The sequence below is a fragment of the Gracilinanus agilis genome, chromosome 2 (genome assembly GCF_016433145.1).
Source record: "Gracilinanus agilis isolate LMUSP501 chromosome 2, AgileGrace, whole genome shotgun sequence".
NCBI classification, from domain to species: domain Eukaryota; kingdom Metazoa; phylum Chordata; class Mammalia; order Didelphimorphia; family Didelphidae; genus Gracilinanus; species Gracilinanus agilis.
Genome location: NC_058131.1, coordinates 663,263,637 through 663,281,196, shown reverse-complemented (window position 1 = coordinate 663,281,196; position 17,560 = coordinate 663,263,637). Strand labels below are relative to the sequence as shown.

The 17,560-nt window shown below is 37.0% G+C and overlaps 1 protein-coding gene across 1 annotated transcript in view; it reads left to right on the top strand.

Moving 5' to 3' along the window:
• Positions 1 to 4,548: 4,548 nt before the first annotated feature.
• Positions 4,549 to 17,560, top strand: part of BMS1 (BMS1 ribosome biogenesis factor) — a 33,012-nt gene continuing 20,000 nt past the window's right edge. The window contains exons 1-9 of the mRNA XM_044665802.1: positions 4,549 to 4,660; positions 6,273 to 6,474; positions 7,037 to 7,227; positions 11,181 to 11,260; positions 13,207 to 13,395; positions 14,511 to 14,653; positions 15,417 to 15,538; positions 15,906 to 16,102; positions 16,723 to 16,862. Of these exons, the coding sequence (XP_044521737.1) occupies positions 6,299 to 6,474; positions 7,037 to 7,227; positions 11,181 to 11,260; positions 13,207 to 13,395; positions 14,511 to 14,653; positions 15,417 to 15,538; positions 15,906 to 16,102; positions 16,723 to 16,862 (1,238 nt within the window). The 5' untranslated portion in view covers positions 4,549 to 4,660; positions 6,273 to 6,298. The remainder of the gene's footprint in view (positions 4,661 to 6,272; positions 6,475 to 7,036; positions 7,228 to 11,180; positions 11,261 to 13,206; positions 13,396 to 14,510; positions 14,654 to 15,416; positions 15,539 to 15,905; positions 16,103 to 16,722; positions 16,863 to 17,560) is intronic.

Here is a 17,560-nt window from a genome sequence, read left to right as displayed (position 1 = left end):
AAGAGGAGAAAAGTAGAGCCTTTCATTTCTTAGTACTCCCAAATAGTCACAGAAGAGATGTAGGACTTGGAAGTTGCATGTTTGCCTCTCCATGTAAAATTACATTTCCTTTTTGAGGATGTCCCCCCATCCCCATCTTATGTTGCCTTTTTTGAATCTAAACCAGTGATGGGCAAACTTTTTAAAGAGGAGGCCAAAGGAAAGGAAATGCTCATCTGTCAGTCTGTTTCTAAGGCAACTCTTTGGAAGTTTCATTGTATCGTATCCTACTCATTGTATTCATCAGATTAGGAAAAATGTGGAGTGAGCTGGATAGAACATTTCAGCCCCCCTGCCTCCCCCACCCCCAGTCTGGCCCTCCGTCAGCAGTTTGTCCATCACTGGTCTAAACTGATCTTTTTGTAAGGTATTAAATTTTATGGTTGGACTAAATACATGAGGATTCTAAGGTAGTCCTGTGGTCATCGTTGTAAAAATATTATAGCTCAAGTCAAGTGGACTTTCAGTAGTTTTATTTACAAAGAGGTGGAAAGAATTACTCTAAATGTTGCTCCAGTCTCCAGCTCAACCCAAACAGGGCTCGTTAACCCCTCAGCTGGAGGACTTGGTGAATTAAGAAGGGGAGACCTCTCTGCAACTAATCTTTCCAGAAGCCAGGAAAGGAAGGTCAGCTTTTCAGTCCAAGCTGAAGCTCCAAAGGGAGCAGTTCTACCAGAAGCAGTCCAAAAGCCAGAGTCCCAGGTCAAAGTCATAGCTCCAAGGCACAGTCCTAGCCCAAGATCCTTCAACTGGAAAATTCAGGAGCAAGATCTCTTGAAAAGAAGCTCATCACCTTTTATAGTCTTTTTTTACTTCATTTCCTGTCCCTTCTTCCATTTTACAGGGATCAGTTGCAGTCTTTAAATATGCTTAGCACCGCCCAGAGGGTGGTCAGTCATTTCTGGGTTGTTACAAGTGACTTGCAAGACCTCCCCTACTTAGTGTTAAGTAAGGGTGTTTTAAGTTTTTGTTAATTAATTTTAAAATGGGCAAGGGGAAAGTCAATCCCATTTTCACATTTTCTAACCCTTGACTATAGGAGTCCATTTAATATCAAAACATTTCTTGAACCTCACATGATAGTAATTATATTGCATATAAGTTTGAGAAAACGCAAAAAGGAAATGCTTGGGGTATACATGTGATATGGGGGAGTACAGCTTCCTCCAGACATTCCCTAAACCTCAAAGTGTCCCAGATCAAGGAGTATATAAAGAATTCATTTTCCCTTGCATTCCTAAAGTGCTGAGGGAAGGTGACTTTGAACTGAGAGGAATATCCCCTCTGGCCTCTCCCCCTTATTCTTGATGAACACAAATAGGCACCTCCTAGCTTGCTTTTGATAAACATCTGTTTTGAGCTCACATATCTAGCCATTCCCTAAATTGTACAAGTTTAGCCCCTTTTGACTTTGAGGCATAGGACATAGACACATGACCCATCTCAGGTCCCAGAGTCCACAAAACATCACTCTATCACCCCACCATCATCCCATCTTTAGCCATGTAGGTCATGTTGTCAGGAGGGTATAAGTATCCTTAATTTCATCTCCTCTGGGAGGCAGTGTTCCACCTGCTCCTGCCTCCCCTGGTCACTCAGTTCCATTATTCAACTTGAATTAAACCTAATACATTTTTCTATTTGTAAGCTATTTACCAGAGCCTTGTCATTCCTGAAGAAGGTATCTTTATGGGCCCAGGTTTTCCTAATCAGCTCTCCCACTAAACATAGAGTAAAGGACCCCAAGAAGTTATTCTATGGCTCCTCAAAGGTACTCAGACCACAGTCTAGGAACAATAAAGTACTTTCTTCTCATTTGGCACTGACATAAAGTCATAGCTGGATGCAATCTTAGGGGTCTTCTAGTCTAACTAGATGATTCCCCGATTCCCCCATTTTCCAGATGGGGAAATTCAAGTTCAGAGAAAGTTCAGATATGGCTAAGGACATAAAGAAAATGAATTGCTAAGTCAGGACTGTGTTCCTATGTCTTGACCCTAGGGTTCTTTTTGCTTTAGCTATAGCTTCCCCTGACTATTTTTAATAGCTAATTCATATATTCTAATTTATAGAGCTAGCTTAAGGTTTGCAAAGGGTCTTGCAGGCATTACCCTTTGACCCTCATAACAACCCAGGGAGGGAGGTATTATTATTATTATTATTATTATTATTATTATTATTATTATTATTCCTACTTTACAGATGAGGAAACGGAGGCAGAAAGTCATTAAGTAACTTGCCAAGGGTCAAACCGCTATTTGAGCTGGATGGAATCTTTGGAGATCCCTAGTATAACTAGATAATCCCCCTGCCCTTTACATATATGGAAACTGAAATCCAGAGAAATAAAGTGATTTGACAAAGGGCACAGAGAAAAAGAACAGCAAAGTCAGGGCTATAGTCTAACCTCTTGACCCACTGGGGTCTTTATGCTATTGTTGTAGCTTCCCAAGACTACTTTTAATAGCTAATTAATATATCATTCTTTATATGGTTCTAGCTTAAGGTTTGCAAAATGCCTTACAAACATTACCTTATTTGATCTTTACAACTCTAGGAGGTAGGTAGGTATTATATTATTCCTACTTTACAGATGAGGAAACTGAGGCATAAAGTAATTTAGTAATTTGCCCAAGGTTAAATAGCCAGTGACTATTTAAAGCATGGTTTGAACTCGGGTCTTCCAGAGTCTAGATTCACTTTTTTTTTTTTTAACCCTTACCTTCCGTCTTGGAGTCAATACTGAGTATTGGCTCCAAGGCAGAAGAGTGGTAAGGGTAGGCAATGGGGGTCAAGTGACTTGCCCAAGGACACACAGTTGGGAAGTGTCTGAGGCCAGATTTGAGCCTAGGACCTCCCGTCTCTAGGACTGGCTCTCAATCCCCCGAGCTACCAGCTGCCCCCTCTAGATTCACTTTTATCTTTTTTCCTCTATCTTATTTTAATTTTATTCTCAGTTACATCTAATTTTTTTTATTATTATCATTATTTTTCAATTTTGGGTTCTAAATTCTCTCCCTTTCACCCTCTCCTCAGCCTTCCTTAAGAAAGCAAGATCATATATTTGAAATCAGGCAAAGTATATTTCCACATTAGCCATCCCTGGAAAAGAAAACACATATCAAAATCAAAAACCAAAAAAATTAAAGTTAAATAATGTATGCTTTGATCTGCATTCAGATGCCATCATTTTTTTCTCTGTATGTTGATTTTTCATCATAAGTCCTTCCAAATTGTCTTGGATCATTGTAGTGTATTGATTAGAACATCTAAGTCAGTTATTGTACCATTTTGCTGTTACCCTGTTCAATGTTCTCATGGATATGCTCATTTCATTTAATTCCTATAAGTTCCTAAAAGTGTTCCCAGGCTTTTCTGAAACCATTTTGCTCATAGGTTCTTCTTGTTCTTCCCTCTTTGAATCAATGCTATGTATTGTTTCTATGGTAGAAATGCAGTAAGGGCTAGGCAATGGGGGTTAAGTGACTTGTCCATGGCACACAGCTATGAAGTATGTGAAGAGAGATTTAAACCTAAGACTTCCCATTTCCAGGCCTTGCTCTCTATCCATTGAGCCACCTAGCTGCTCCCTTGCTTATAGTTTCTTATAGCAAAAATATATTCATCTTTTTTTAAACAGTTCAATAGTATTCTATTGCATTTATATATCATAGCTTGTTCAGCCATTTTCCAATTAATGGGCATCCCTTCAGTTTCCAATTCTTTACTCTCTCAAAAAGAGGTATAAATATTTTTGCTTGTCCTTAGTTATAGGTTTTTATTTTTGTTTTGCTTACAATCAATCCCTTCTTTAACTTACCTTCCCTGATTCTCCATCCCATCTTCTCTTCTTTTTTCCCTATTTCCCTATTGAGTGAAATGTATTCCTATATCATAACAGTTAAAATTAAGGTAGATTGAGGCACAAAGTTCTGAAAATGATCAATTAATAAATCACAATTTACCAATAAATAGACAACTTCCCCAGAATAATGTCACGCAGCGGGATAGAACATTTCAGGGGGTTGCATCTGGCCCTCAGGCTATAGTTTGCCCATCACTGCCCTATGATATAATTTGGACAATTTATCCTCATCTACCTGTCTGCCTGTCCTATCTAGCCTATCTATCTCTCCATCTATGCATTCATCTAACCTGCCTATCCTATCTATCAATAGTTTTACTATTATATGGAGTTCTAGAAATGTTTTGCCATGGAACGGAATGCCTCTAGTCAAAGGTTGGAAAAGGTTGGACTCAAGACTTCCTCTGTTTGTAAATCCGTGATCCCCTAACAAACATTTTAAGGAGGATCCTCAGGGACATAGTTCAAAGAGCCAGACTTCCTAAAATGCTCTGGAGGTTCTTGCACGCTCCTGATAGTGCGCATGCGTCCCCTTGCGGCGCTAACCAATCAAACGCGCCTCAGACTCTGAGTCTCGGGAAAAGCTGTCCCTTCCTTTTCTCCCGGACCCTTTGTTCCGAGATCTTGGGGAAGGTCGGGAGGAAACCGTCGAACGTACTTCCTGTTCCGGTGGTGTCCATGCGGGACTGAGGGTAGTGATCACTGGTGATACCAGTAACGGTCGCGGGCAGAGAGAAGGGGAGAAGAGACTGCAAGGTAGTGACGGGGCGAGGGAGAGCGGAGGCTGACAGATGGGCAGGCCTGGGGCTGGGGGCTGACCAGCAGGGGTCACGGCCTGAGGAGACCCGCCGCCCTTTGAGGGACGGGATGCTGGACGGATAACCACCCCCTCCCTTTCACCTCACCCCACTTCCCCCCATTTTCCAACTTGATGTCCCGCGCGGGAGTCACTCCTCCTTTCCCAGCCCGGGAAAGGGGGCAACGGACGGGTTCGGGTCTCCGGGTTCCAGAAAGGGGGGAAGGGGATTGTCTGCGAATCTCTCCATTGAGGTCTCCCAGGGGCTAGTCCCTCTCCCTTCCCTGAGCGATTTACAGAACCCAGCCTTATTTGACAGATGAGGAAACTGAGGCTCAGGGCGTCTCCTGACAGTGCCTGGTGTGGGCTAAATCTGCACGGCTCATCGTTGGGCAGGGCTTATGGAGCTCCTCCCCAATGCCCAGGAGCTCGTGTGAAGCCTAGAGTCGATTCTAGCTGGACCAGGATCCCTGGAAGAGAAGTTGCAAAGAGTTATAGACTTAGACTTGATGAGAAACAGTGGGTTCCCTCTCACTGGGAGTTTTTAAACATAGTATGGATGGCCACTTGTCAGATAGGTAATAAGAGAGATCTTTTAAAGTACATTTTTGTATTAAATTGCCTCTAAAGTCTCTTGCAATTCAGAAATTTGTGATTCAATAATTCTGCTAGTTTTCTTAACCTGTGTTGTTTCTTATTGAATAGGAAATAAAAAATCAGGCAGCATAAGTCCTTCATTAGGTGAATTTTGTCACTATCTTTCTTCTTAGGATTTGTGGCAACTTTACCCTAAGCCTCTTTTGCCACTTATGTAGTTCTTACTCCCAGGGTTTATTATGATATTGTTCTCTAAGGATTACTGTTCTGTTAGAGGGGGGAAGTCAGCTGTTTTGACTACTGATTCTAGTGTTCAGAAGGGATGAGTATCACACAGGCTTCTTAGCTTTTTGGAGGCAAGTACATTGGGATTGTTCTGAAGAATTCAGTAGTCTGTATGAACTTTGTATGGATCAATGAATAATTTTAGAGCATTTATGGTTCTGAATACATTTTTGTTTTAGGTGATTCCCAAGTGCATGAAATGCTTACCTTGTCTTCATTGTTTTTCTGTATTTAGGAATATTTGTGCCATATAACTCTAAATGAAAGAACAATTTTCCATTCTCAGTAGACCAAGGGGTTTCATGCAATTGTAGGACTCAGGAGTCCAAATGATGCCTAGCTCTTTATGTTTTAACTAGTTATTCAGCTTTTAAAGTGAGATGTAGAGACAGGAGAGGTCTTCATTCAGATTCTGTCTCTTACATTTATTAGCTTTGTGATCACTAGGAAGTCATTTAACTTTTCTTAACCTTCAGTTTCTTTATTTTTAAAATGAGAGGATTGGACTGGATGACTTTTTGTATAGATTTTATTGAAGAGTAAAGTTGGGAATGATTTTTTAGTAACTCTTTTCTGCCCCTATTAGATGATCAAACATAGTCTTTGCATACAGATATGTATTTTTTCACTGGTTTCTTAGTTTGTGAAATCAAGGATGATTGACAGATGATTAATTGTCATTTGATATAGGTGATAGCTGATTGTTAAAAATCATTATGGAGGACAAGGATCAGAAAAGACATAGAAAGAAAAACAGTGGGCCAAAAGCAGAGAAGAAAAAGAAACGTCACCTGAAAGATCTAGGCCTTGGAGATGAGGAAGATGCCCGGAAGAGGAACCCCAAGGCTTTTGCTGTTCAATCTGCTGTTCGGATGGCAAGGTCCTTCCACAGGTACTGGCAACCATTTTCTTTTTGAGTCTCATTGCTCCCTTGTTTTACATAGTGAATATCATGGAATAGGATAATTTAATTTTAGAATTGTAAAGACTTGGAATTAGTTATATTTTGAGTGAAATAACGTTCCCCCGTGTACTTGGATATTATTGTTTTAATTATTACATGGAAATTGGTCCCTGAATAATAATATCATAAGAGGTTTTCATTATGACCCAAAGTTTGAATTGTCCTTTGGTATTTAATGCTTTCTTTGTAAAACATTGCTTCTTGTGATTGCAGGCAAGGGTATTTTGCTTTTCTTTTCACCTGTGTGCATGCCTTTTGTTTTTTTATAAAACATTTATAATGAATTCATTAAAATAAATGTAAAGCATTTTTATTCTTGTCTACCTGATCTGTAACAAGTCAATTGCTTCTTTAGCAAAAGGAAATAAATAAGCAGGGCTTTTAGAAAAGACTTGTCTGCCCTAGTATAGAGCAGTCATCAGGTTTTGTTTTTATTTATGATTATATGTATGTGCATTTGAATTTCTTATTCTTATTTTTTTACATATAGAACTCAGGACTTGAAGACAAAAAAACATCACATTCCAGTGGTTGATCGGACTCCCCTGGAACCCCCACCTGTGGTGGTTGTAGTAATGGGTCCTCCAAAAGTTGGGAAGAGCACTTTAATTCAGTGCCTTATTCGGAATTTTACAAGACAAAAATTGACAGAAATTAGGGGTCCAGTAACAATTGTGTCAGGTAAGAATAGTACTACATGTGCCTCTTTCTTTGTAGTATTTTAATAGGGGATAAATAGAAATCAGACTTTAGGTATAAAATAATATATTTCACAAAAAAAAAAAACTTTGTTTTCAGGTTAATTTGGAAATAATACTATATAATCTATGAAACTATTGTTTTGCAATGAGGAGGATGATTTACAACTGTTTGGAATATGGGAAAATTGGATAAGAATAAAATAATAAGTAGAATTTGTGTCTTGAATCTGTGTTACCTTTTTGCCAACTAGTAATTTCTAGGAATCGTCATTTTGACACAAAATAAGTTACTTTGCTTAGAGTTTCACTTACAAAGGAGAGTTTTATTCAGTCACAGAATTTCAGACTTGGAAGGGAACTCTGAGGTTATCTATTCTAACACAACAAATGTTCTTCTAGTCTGGTTGAAGAACTCCATAGTGGGAGAACATACTGGTCTGGAGGCAACCCATTTTGGTTGCTTTGATTGGTGATTGCTTAGAAATCTTTTCTTTGCCTCTTTACAACTTGTATCCATTTTTCCTTTTTCTTCCTTCTGAATCCAAGTTGAACAAATCTCTAATCTTCCTTTCATATGACAGCTCTTCTTCTGACACTTTGAGTTAACTCAGACATCTCATAGCTCCTGTAGTCTAAAGAATTCTAGTTTCTTCAGTTGATTTATGTAGGAATTGGAGGCATTTTTCCTCTAAATACTTTGTAGTATTCCTCCCAATAAAGCGCTAGATTGAAAAATAGATGTCAGATGGGATCTGAATAGACTAAGGGACAATCTCACCACTGTTGGTTTTTAATGCTGCCTTTTCTCATACTTGAGCTTAAGTTGCATTAATTCTCTTTCCTACCATATCATTCCATTGTCTTACCAAGGTTAGTTGGGAATCTACTACTAAAATTCTCAGACAATCCTACTAAATGCCAGGGTCTGTGAAATGCTGGGAATATAAATGCAAAGAGTGAAACAACCCTTACACTGGAGGAACTTACATTTAGACAAAGAAGATAGGAAGTACATAAGAATATACAGAATAAATAGAAAATATAGATTCAAGGGTAGGAAGAACACTACCAGTTTTGGGGATAGGGGATCAAACCTGACTTCATGGAGAATGTGGTTCTTCATCTGTGTTTTGAGATGGAGTTCCTTATATGACAAACAGAAGGCCAGTTTAGTTAGATCATAGTTAGAATATGGTAATGAGAGTAATGTATAGTAATACTAGAAAGTTAGATAGCAATCAAATTGTGATGTGCTTTGTAAGCTATTCAGAGGACTTTGATTGTAGAGGCAATATGGGGTCATTAAAATTTATTGGGCATAAGCATGACATGTTCATATCTGTTGTTAAAGAAAATCACTGGCAGTTGTGGGAAGGATGGATGAGAATGTGGACATACTTGAAGGAAGGGGAGACCAATAGAAGGCTGTTGCAATAGTTAGGTGAAGGTCAATGAATTAAGAATGTGGTTCTTTGAGTAGAGAGAAGGAAATGTATGAGAGAGTTATAAAAAATAATAAGATTTGTCAAATAATTTTATATTTGTGATGAGGTAGAATGAGGATCTTTTTCAGAAAAATTGCTGTTTAAGTATGCCACCTAATCTTGCATTTTTGAAGTTGAATTTTTTGAGCCAAAGTTTAAGATTAGACATTTATCCTAATTAAATTTAATTTTATTCAGCCAAGTTTTCTAGCTTGCTTTGATGTTTTTATATGTTGAATTTGTTATCCAGTTTGTTAAATTTGTATTCCAACCTTGTGCCATCTGAAAATTTATAAATTATAGAAAAATATTAAGCATTACAAGGCCAAGCCAGATTGCTGGTACACCCCAGTGAAGAACTCATTACAAGTTGATATTTGTCATTAATGATTACTCTTGATTCTTGCCCTTCAACCAGTTAGAATACAGTTAGTTGTTCTATTGTCCCAAATTCTTCTATAGAGTTTTAAAAAATGAATATAGCCTTTGGTTTCCATTTCACTTTGTTCATGTGGATATCAATCATATATTTGCTTGCTGAAGATATTTCTAGTTTTTTGGCCTTCCTTTATATTGTTTTTTATCTGTGAAACTTTCTTAGGGAATGGTGATAGTTTCAGTTGATGATGTTTTTACTGCTACAATATCTCCTGGCATCTTTTTCTTCCTATTTATTCATATAACCACTATTCTTATCACTTTTTGCCTAGACTGTGGAAATAGACTTTCTAATTGATTTTGTACAAGTCTCGTTCTTTTCTAATCTTATCTTTCACCCAGTTAACAGAATGATTTTTAAAAAAATTTGTTTGTTTTTGCATACTTCTGTTGATCAGTTCTTTCTCTGGAGGTGGACATTCACAGTTTTTCTTCAAATAATATTGGCTGTTCTTAAGTTTGTAAGTTACTGTTTGGCTTTCAAAGCTCTTTATAACGTACTCAGTTTCTCTCCAACTTCAACTCTAAAGCTTTTTTGAACATTAAGAGTTGTATGTGACTCTCCCATCTTTGCAGTGGATGTTCTCAGTGCCTAGAATTCATTCCCACTTCTCCTTTCCCTCTTACTATTCCTTATTTCTTTCAGAGTTCTGCTCAATCTTCACCTTGATTTTGAGACCATTTCAGATCCTTTTGACTACCAGTATCTTTGATACAGTTTATTTTGTATCTTTTTCTGTTATGTGATACTTGTTTATATATTATTTCACCTGATAGACTTTTTTTTTAAAAACCCTTAACTTCTGTGTATTGACTTATATAGGTGGAAGAGTGGTAAGGGTAGGCAATGGGGGTCAAGTGACTTGCCCAGGGTCACACAGCTGGGAAGTGTCTGAGGCCAGGTTTGAACCTAGGACCTCCTATCTCTAGGCCTGGATCTCAATCCACTGAGCTACCCAGCTGCCCCCACCTGATAGACTTTTTTTATTTTTTTTTTAAATTTTTTTTTATTTTTTTTTAAACCCTTAACTTCTGTGTATTGACTTATAGGTGGAAGATTGGTAAGGGTAGGCAATGGGGGTCAAGTGACTTGCCCAGGGTCACACAGCTGGGAAGTGTCTGAGGCTGGATTTGAACCTAGGACCTCCCGTCTCTAGGCCCGGCTCCCAATCCACTGAGCTACCCAGCTGCCCCCACCTGATAGACTTTTGTAAACCAACTGCTATTTATAAATGTTTAAAATCTGTTATCATTCTTACCATGGTTAAACTATTTTATGTTAGAAAAAACTGTTACAGGTTATTGTATGTAAATGTTTTAGAAGTATATAATTATTTGTCATTTTCCTCCATATTATTTCATATTATGCCATTATATTTGAATATTTTTGTTACATATCATGTATTTTAAAATTTCAATGATGCATTTATTTTCACAGAATAGTTAAATCCCAATACATTTTTCCTCCACCCCTTCCTGTTGAACATTACCTTGTAATAAAGAAAAAGAATTAAGCTAGAACAACTGACATAGTGTCCTTGCCTATAAATGTTGGCTGCATTCTGAACCCATAGTTGCCCACCTCTTGACTGAGAAGAAGGAGCTGGGCCACTTGTCTTCAGAACTGAGATTGGCCATATTTAATGACTGCTTTTTAGTGATGATTTTATTTACATTATTATAGTAGTGGTATATGTTGCTTTCTTGGTGTTCATTACTTTTAAACCTATCAGTATTTATAAATCTTTCCGTATTTCTCTGAATTTGCCATATTCATTTTTTTCTCTCACAGTGCAGTACAATTTCATGGTATTTGGATACCACGTTCTGTCCAACCATTCCTCAGTTTTCCAAGTTTTTGCTGTTAAATACCCTTACTCCCCAAAAAATCACCCAGAAAATAGCACAATATTTTGGTAGACATTGTAGAAATAATTGAGTAAACCAACTTACTGGGTAAAAATATTTTAGGTATTTTTAAAATTCAAATTTTCTGTATCTTTATTCTTAGGTAAAAAACGACGACTTACCATTATTGAATGTGGATGTGACATTAACACAATGATTGATTTGGCAAAAGTGGCTGATTTGGTAAGTCATTAGTCTCTTGCAGAGACTCAAAAAGGCCTTCTCTCTCTACTTTCCTTGCCATTGAGGGAACTGCCATCTTTTCAGTCCTCTAGTTTCAAAATCTCCCAATCGTCTTTGACTCTTCACTCTTCTCATATATTCAATCAGTTACCAAATTTTGTCGTTTCTACCTCTGTATTTTATATCTGTCCTTTCACCTCTACTCACCTGATTGCCATCCTAGTTTAGACCTTCATTTCTTCTTAGCTCTATTGTGGAAATAACTTTTTCATTGGAATCCCTACCAAGAGTCTCCCTTTTCCAGTTTTTCTCCCACACAACTGACAAATAGATTTTCTTTTTCACATCTAATCCTTCATTCCCTATCTCTATACCTTTGCGGTACCTGAAATACACTTGTCTCCTAACCACTGCCTCTTAGAATTCCTAGTTTCTTTTAAAGATCAACTCAAGTGCTGTCTTCTACATGAAGGTTTTCCTAGCTCCCCCATCCCTAATCTGGGGCTCCCTCAATCCCCAGATAAAGCAGATATGTTTATTTTTGAATGTGTATATTCCTCAGTAAAATGAAAGTTTTTTGAAAAGGCCTAGACTATTTCATATTTGGCAGCTAGGTGGTATAATAAATAGAGTTTTGGACTTGGCCTCAGGAACACCCAAGTTTGAATGCTGCATCTCAACACTTACTAGCTCTGAGACTCTCTGTATCTTCATTTGTAAATTGGAGATAATAACACCTACCTCTGGAAAGTGCTTTGAAAACCTCAAAGCACTAGATAAGTGTTAATTGCCCTTTGTCTCTGATTACATATAAAAATATATATATTTAATATCTCCATAATAAATATATATTTATAGTTTTATATATACAGTATATATGTAGGTTACTTGGTAAATGCTTCTTGATTTAGACATTATACTATATACTATTATAGTATTCAGTTATAGCTTTTATTTGAAAGGTGAACATAAAAGGCATTTTAATAAGCTCTGTTGAGTCTTTAAAAGGTAGGAAAGTTTGATAATTATAGAACTCTGGTATCCTTTTTATAAGCAAAGAGTCCTTTAAAATCATGTCCAACATTTATGTCTATTGTAAAATTTGAGTTTATAGTTGAACGTGTAGTGTATTTTTGTAAAGAGGATCATCTATACAAAATTTCAGTGTATTTTTTATGCTTTTTCCAGTTACTTCTGGAGCAGGGCTAATAGAACAGTCCTTAAAACAGCTTGATGGGAAGTGATGGGAAATCCAAGATAATACTTTCTTTAACAAGATTTGTTTCCCTCATAAGTGAATTTGGAAAAAGACATTTGGTTTTACATAGGATTCTACATTCTCTTAGTATTTTTTCTCTTTCTTTTTTTTTTCTCTTTTTTTTTTTAAACCCTTAACTTCTGTGTATTGGCTCATAGGTGGAAGAGTGGTGAGGGTGGGCAGTGGGGGTCAAGTGACTTGCCCAGGGTCACACAGCTGCGAAGTGGCTGAGGCTGGGTTTGATCCTAGGACCTCCAGTCTCTAGGCCTGACTCTTAATCCCCTGAGCTACCCAGCTGCCCTGTCTCTTAGTATTTTTTATTGACATTCTAGTTTGAATAGATGGAAGACTTCTCAGAGACCTATAGGTTGTATTTTGAGATCTAAAAGTACTTTATAAATGAATTGTGTTTCTTAAAAGTAAGGGATCTTGAGAAGATTTGTTTTTATTCTGGGGTCAAATTAGACTGAATAAATCATGTGTTTTTTCTTATTTATTCAAAATCTTGATGTGGAAGATTGTGACTCTTGGTGGATTTTGAGGTCTTTTGAGAATAGTTTGGAGAATAGATTGGAATCGCACATCAGTGTGATTTTCTAAAGAGAAACCTGAATCAGATACTTAATTCCCTCATTCATTAATAAATTTAAAATTAATAGGCTTTTTCTTTTCTTTTTTTCTATTTCAGGTTCTCATGCTTATTGATGCCAGCTTTGGGTTTGAAATGGAAACATTTGAATTTCTAAATATCTGCCAAGTACATGGATTCCCTAAAATCATGGGTATCCTCACACACCTTGACACCTTCAAAAATAACAAGCAGCTAAAAAAGACCAAGAAGAGATTAAAACACAGATTTTGGACAGAAGTCTATCCAGTAGGTATTAAAGTTAAAATGTGGTATCAGTATTATATTTCTCTGTAATTAATTAATATAAACATCTCTATGGTATTGAAATAGTGTATGATATTGAAATATTAGGATTCATACCCTAGCCCAGTACCCTTCCTGCTAGATCATGCTACCTCTCATTTGGAACTAGACATTTTTGAAATTTAGGCAGTATAAGGGATAGCTAAGTGGCTCAATGGATGAAGAGCCAGGCCTACAGATGAGAGGTCCTGTATTCAAATTTGACCTCAGACATTTCCTAGCTCTGTGACCCTGGGCAAGTCACTTAACCCTCATTGCCTAGCCTTACTGCACTTCTGTCTAGGAATCAATGCTCAGTATTGATTTTTTTTGTTTTGTTTTGTTATTAAGAAAATTAGGAGTATAACTGACAACTCTGAGTCTTTACACAGCTAGATTAAACAAGTAACCAGAAGATCTTTTGTAATGAGGAAAATTTCCCTGATACAATCCTTCCTTACAGTGTAATTTCTTTATCACAGAATCAGAACCATATAGTTGAGAAAAAACCATCAAGAATCCCCTCTCTAACCAAATGAATGACCATTTTATTTTTTGCTTCAAGATCTTGGAGGGGGAACTCAACACTCCCTCTGGAGGCAGCCTATTCCACTGTGGATAATTCATTGTTGGAAGTTTTTTTCATATATCTAGCCTACATTTTCCTCTCTGCAACTTTATCCAATGCTCTGAGTTCAGGCTTTTAGGCCATATGGAACTGCAGCATGGCTCTTTGGAAGGGGCATTGCCTTTATCCTCCATCTCTCTAACTCTTCTAGACTTTTAAGACCCTTCTTTGTAAAATGAGACTGGACCAGGTGACTTCTGATAGCATTGTGCTAGCACATGGTAGGCCTTTAGTAAATGTTAATTTACTGACTATTTTGATTCTAAATCTTTTCTCTTGTTATCTTTTTGAGAGAAGACAGGCTCTAGAGTTGGAAGGGATCTTTGAAATCATTGATTCTCTCATATTTCAGATGAGAAGTTGGGGCCTAAAGAGTTAATTCCATATTTTCATTTTAGCAATTTGGATATGAGTGAAGTGCCATTTTTTTCTTTGGTTTTTCTGCCTGTAGGGTGCCAAACTGTTCTACCTCTCTGGGATGGTCCATGGTGAATATCAAAATCAGGAAATTCATAATCTGGGGCGTTTTATCACAGTTATGAAGTTTCGTCCTCTCACATGGCAAACCTCTCATCCTTATGTCCTAGCAGACAGGTAAAGTTAATTTTCATTTAGTTCTTTCTGTCAGAAAGCAGGACCATAACTAGCTTTGATCCATAAACCTTATATTGTAAAGGGATATTGACTAGAACCAGACCATAATAATAATTGATAATAGTATTTATTTGTAGAGCTCTTTATGGTTAACTAAGGACATTTACACCTAGCTCATTTGATATTTACAACAACCTTGTAAACTCAGTGCTATTATTACCCCCATTTTATAAAGGAGGAAAAAAATTAGATTTAGAGAGGTTCAGTGACTTACATGGCCGGGGTCACATAGCTAGGAAATGTCTGAGACTGGATTTGAACTCAGATCTTCCTGACCCCTGAGACCAGCCCTCTATGCATTGCCACCACCTAGATAACTAGATGTTTTATGCATATTGATCAGTGAGTGAGAAATGGAACTGTGGTATCATAACTAGCTGAAATTTATTTTCTCTATTATTTTTATAAGCATTTCCACCTGACTTCATGGTGGGTAGAGGCAGAGGTTAGTCCCTCAGTTGTGTTAGCATTTGATAAAAGGGATTGGTGAAAGAAGAATCTTAGATAGCAGTATAGAATTTGGAGTCAAATGAGATCTTTGAGCACATCTCGTCTCACCTCTTTCTTTTACACATAAGGAAATAGAGAACCATAATTGATTAGCTCAAAGACATACAGGTAGTAAATAGGAGAGCTAAGTTCTAGTGCCCTTCCTGAAACACCACTGGAGAAGGCACCCTAACTGTCTTTTGTTTCTGCCCAGGATGGAAGATTTGACTAATCCAGAAAATATTCGAATGAACATCAAGTGCGACCGAAAGGTGTCTATTTATGGTTATTTAAGAGGAGCACACCTGAAAAATAAAAGCCAAATTCATATGCCAGGTACTCTATCTTGTTCTCTTGTAATCTCTTACTTCGAAAGTGCTTCTGGGCAGAGTTAATTTCTTAGGAAAACTGCACAGTGATAATTACATACCCCAGAACATAATAGGTGCTTAAAAACATTAAATTGAATTAAAACAATGACACAACTTAAATTCAGTGAAGCCTTTTCTGCTCTACTTAATGACAGGGATCCTGAATGTAGAAAGGTTAGTTATGGAGTTTTTCCCTACAGTACTTGTGCTATTCCTCTTTATTTGCTTGATTTTTAAAAGTACTTACATTTTGTGTGTGTAATATGCTTTTTATGTAGATTGATTATCTTTTGTCTAAATCCCAATGGCTATTCTTTTGCTTTGTATCCTAGGTGTAGGAGATTTTAATGTGAGTGATGTTAGTTTTTTGCCAGACCCTTGTGCCCTTCCAGACCACCAAAAGAAACGAGGCTTAAATGAGAAGGAGAAGTTGGTTTATGCACCTCTGTCTGGAGTTGGTGGTGTGCTGTATGATAAGGATGCTGTTTATGTGGATCTTGGGGGCAGTCATGCTTTTCAGGATGAAGAGGTGAGGGAAAAGTTTTTACCTTCTTTCAGATGCCATTAAGAAAAAAAAAAAACAAACCAAAAAACCTTGCCTTCTGTCTTACAATCAATATTATATATTTGTTCCAAGCCAGAAGAGTGGAAAAGGTTAGGCAGAGGGTTAAATAACTTGCCCAAGGGTAATACAGCTAGGAAATGTCTGAGTCCAGATTTGAATCCAGGACTTTTCATCTCCAGCTCTGACTCTCAATTCACTGAACCACCAGCTGCTCCTATTTGAAAGAAAAAAAAAATTCAAGGAAATAAAGCTTTTTAAAGGAACCTCATATTTGTTTATTTTTGTCCATAAACCCAAAGTAGAAATGTGTTTTTGGCCATCGATCCTCCTTTTGTTAAACTTTACATAATAGTTTGGGGAGATAAAAGTTCTTTACCAAGCTCTTCTATTTTTTATCATAGCTGAGCATAGGGTTTAGGGGAAGAGGGAGTTAATTAGGTTATCATATTATTCATTAGATAAGAAGCCTTTCATGAATCTGGCATTTTCTCATGTTATTTAAAAATTCTTTTGAACTAACACATTTTTCTTTGTAATCATTTGCACCTTTTATAACAATAGTCTTTTCTTCATTTTATTGATAGGAGGAGTTGAGGCCAACTCATGAGCTGGTTCAGAGCCTTATTTCCACACATTCTACCATTGATGCTAAAATGGCTTCAAGTAAAGTGTCTCTTTTCTCAGATTCCAAACCCTTAGGGTTAGAGGAAGTAGAAAACCAAGGGTAAGATTTCTTTTTGTTTCTTTATGAGATTTATAAATAAATCTGATTAATTGAGCTGCGACATACATTCCATAAACTTTCTGAAGACCTAGTCCTCTGATTATCAGTTGTGTGGTGTAGCAATACTTCCTGTGTATGAATTTCAACATAGAGAATCAATATATGCTTGGATTCAAGAAGATCTTAGATTGAAGTCATATCTATGAGATATACTGACTGTGTGACTGCCTAAGTCATTGAACCTCTGAGTGGGTTAGGCAACTTTAGAAAGGAGTTCTGAAGGAGAGTCATAACTTGTTTCATTGTTATTAATATTTTTATAGGGTGTATTTTACTATTATTTAGTTTGTAATCATATGTCTTTTATTTTATGCATGTAAAAATATTATTCTGAAGAGTCTATAGGCATCACCAGACTCTCAAAGTGGTCTATAACATAGAAAATATTTAAAATCAATGCTCTGGTATTGATAAAGTTTCTCCATTTAAGATTTCTCTTTATGAATGAAATCACAGGTCTAGGCCCCATCCCTTATCCCTATCCTAAGGATTTTGACCATTATATTTCTTATGAGAATGAAGGATTAGAAGTTTATTATGTTTGTGCTAAGTACTAGCTAAGTACATGCTGATTGGACTTAAACTGTACATAAATCATTCTTGTTCAGAAAGTGCTGCATGTACTCAATAGTATGGTT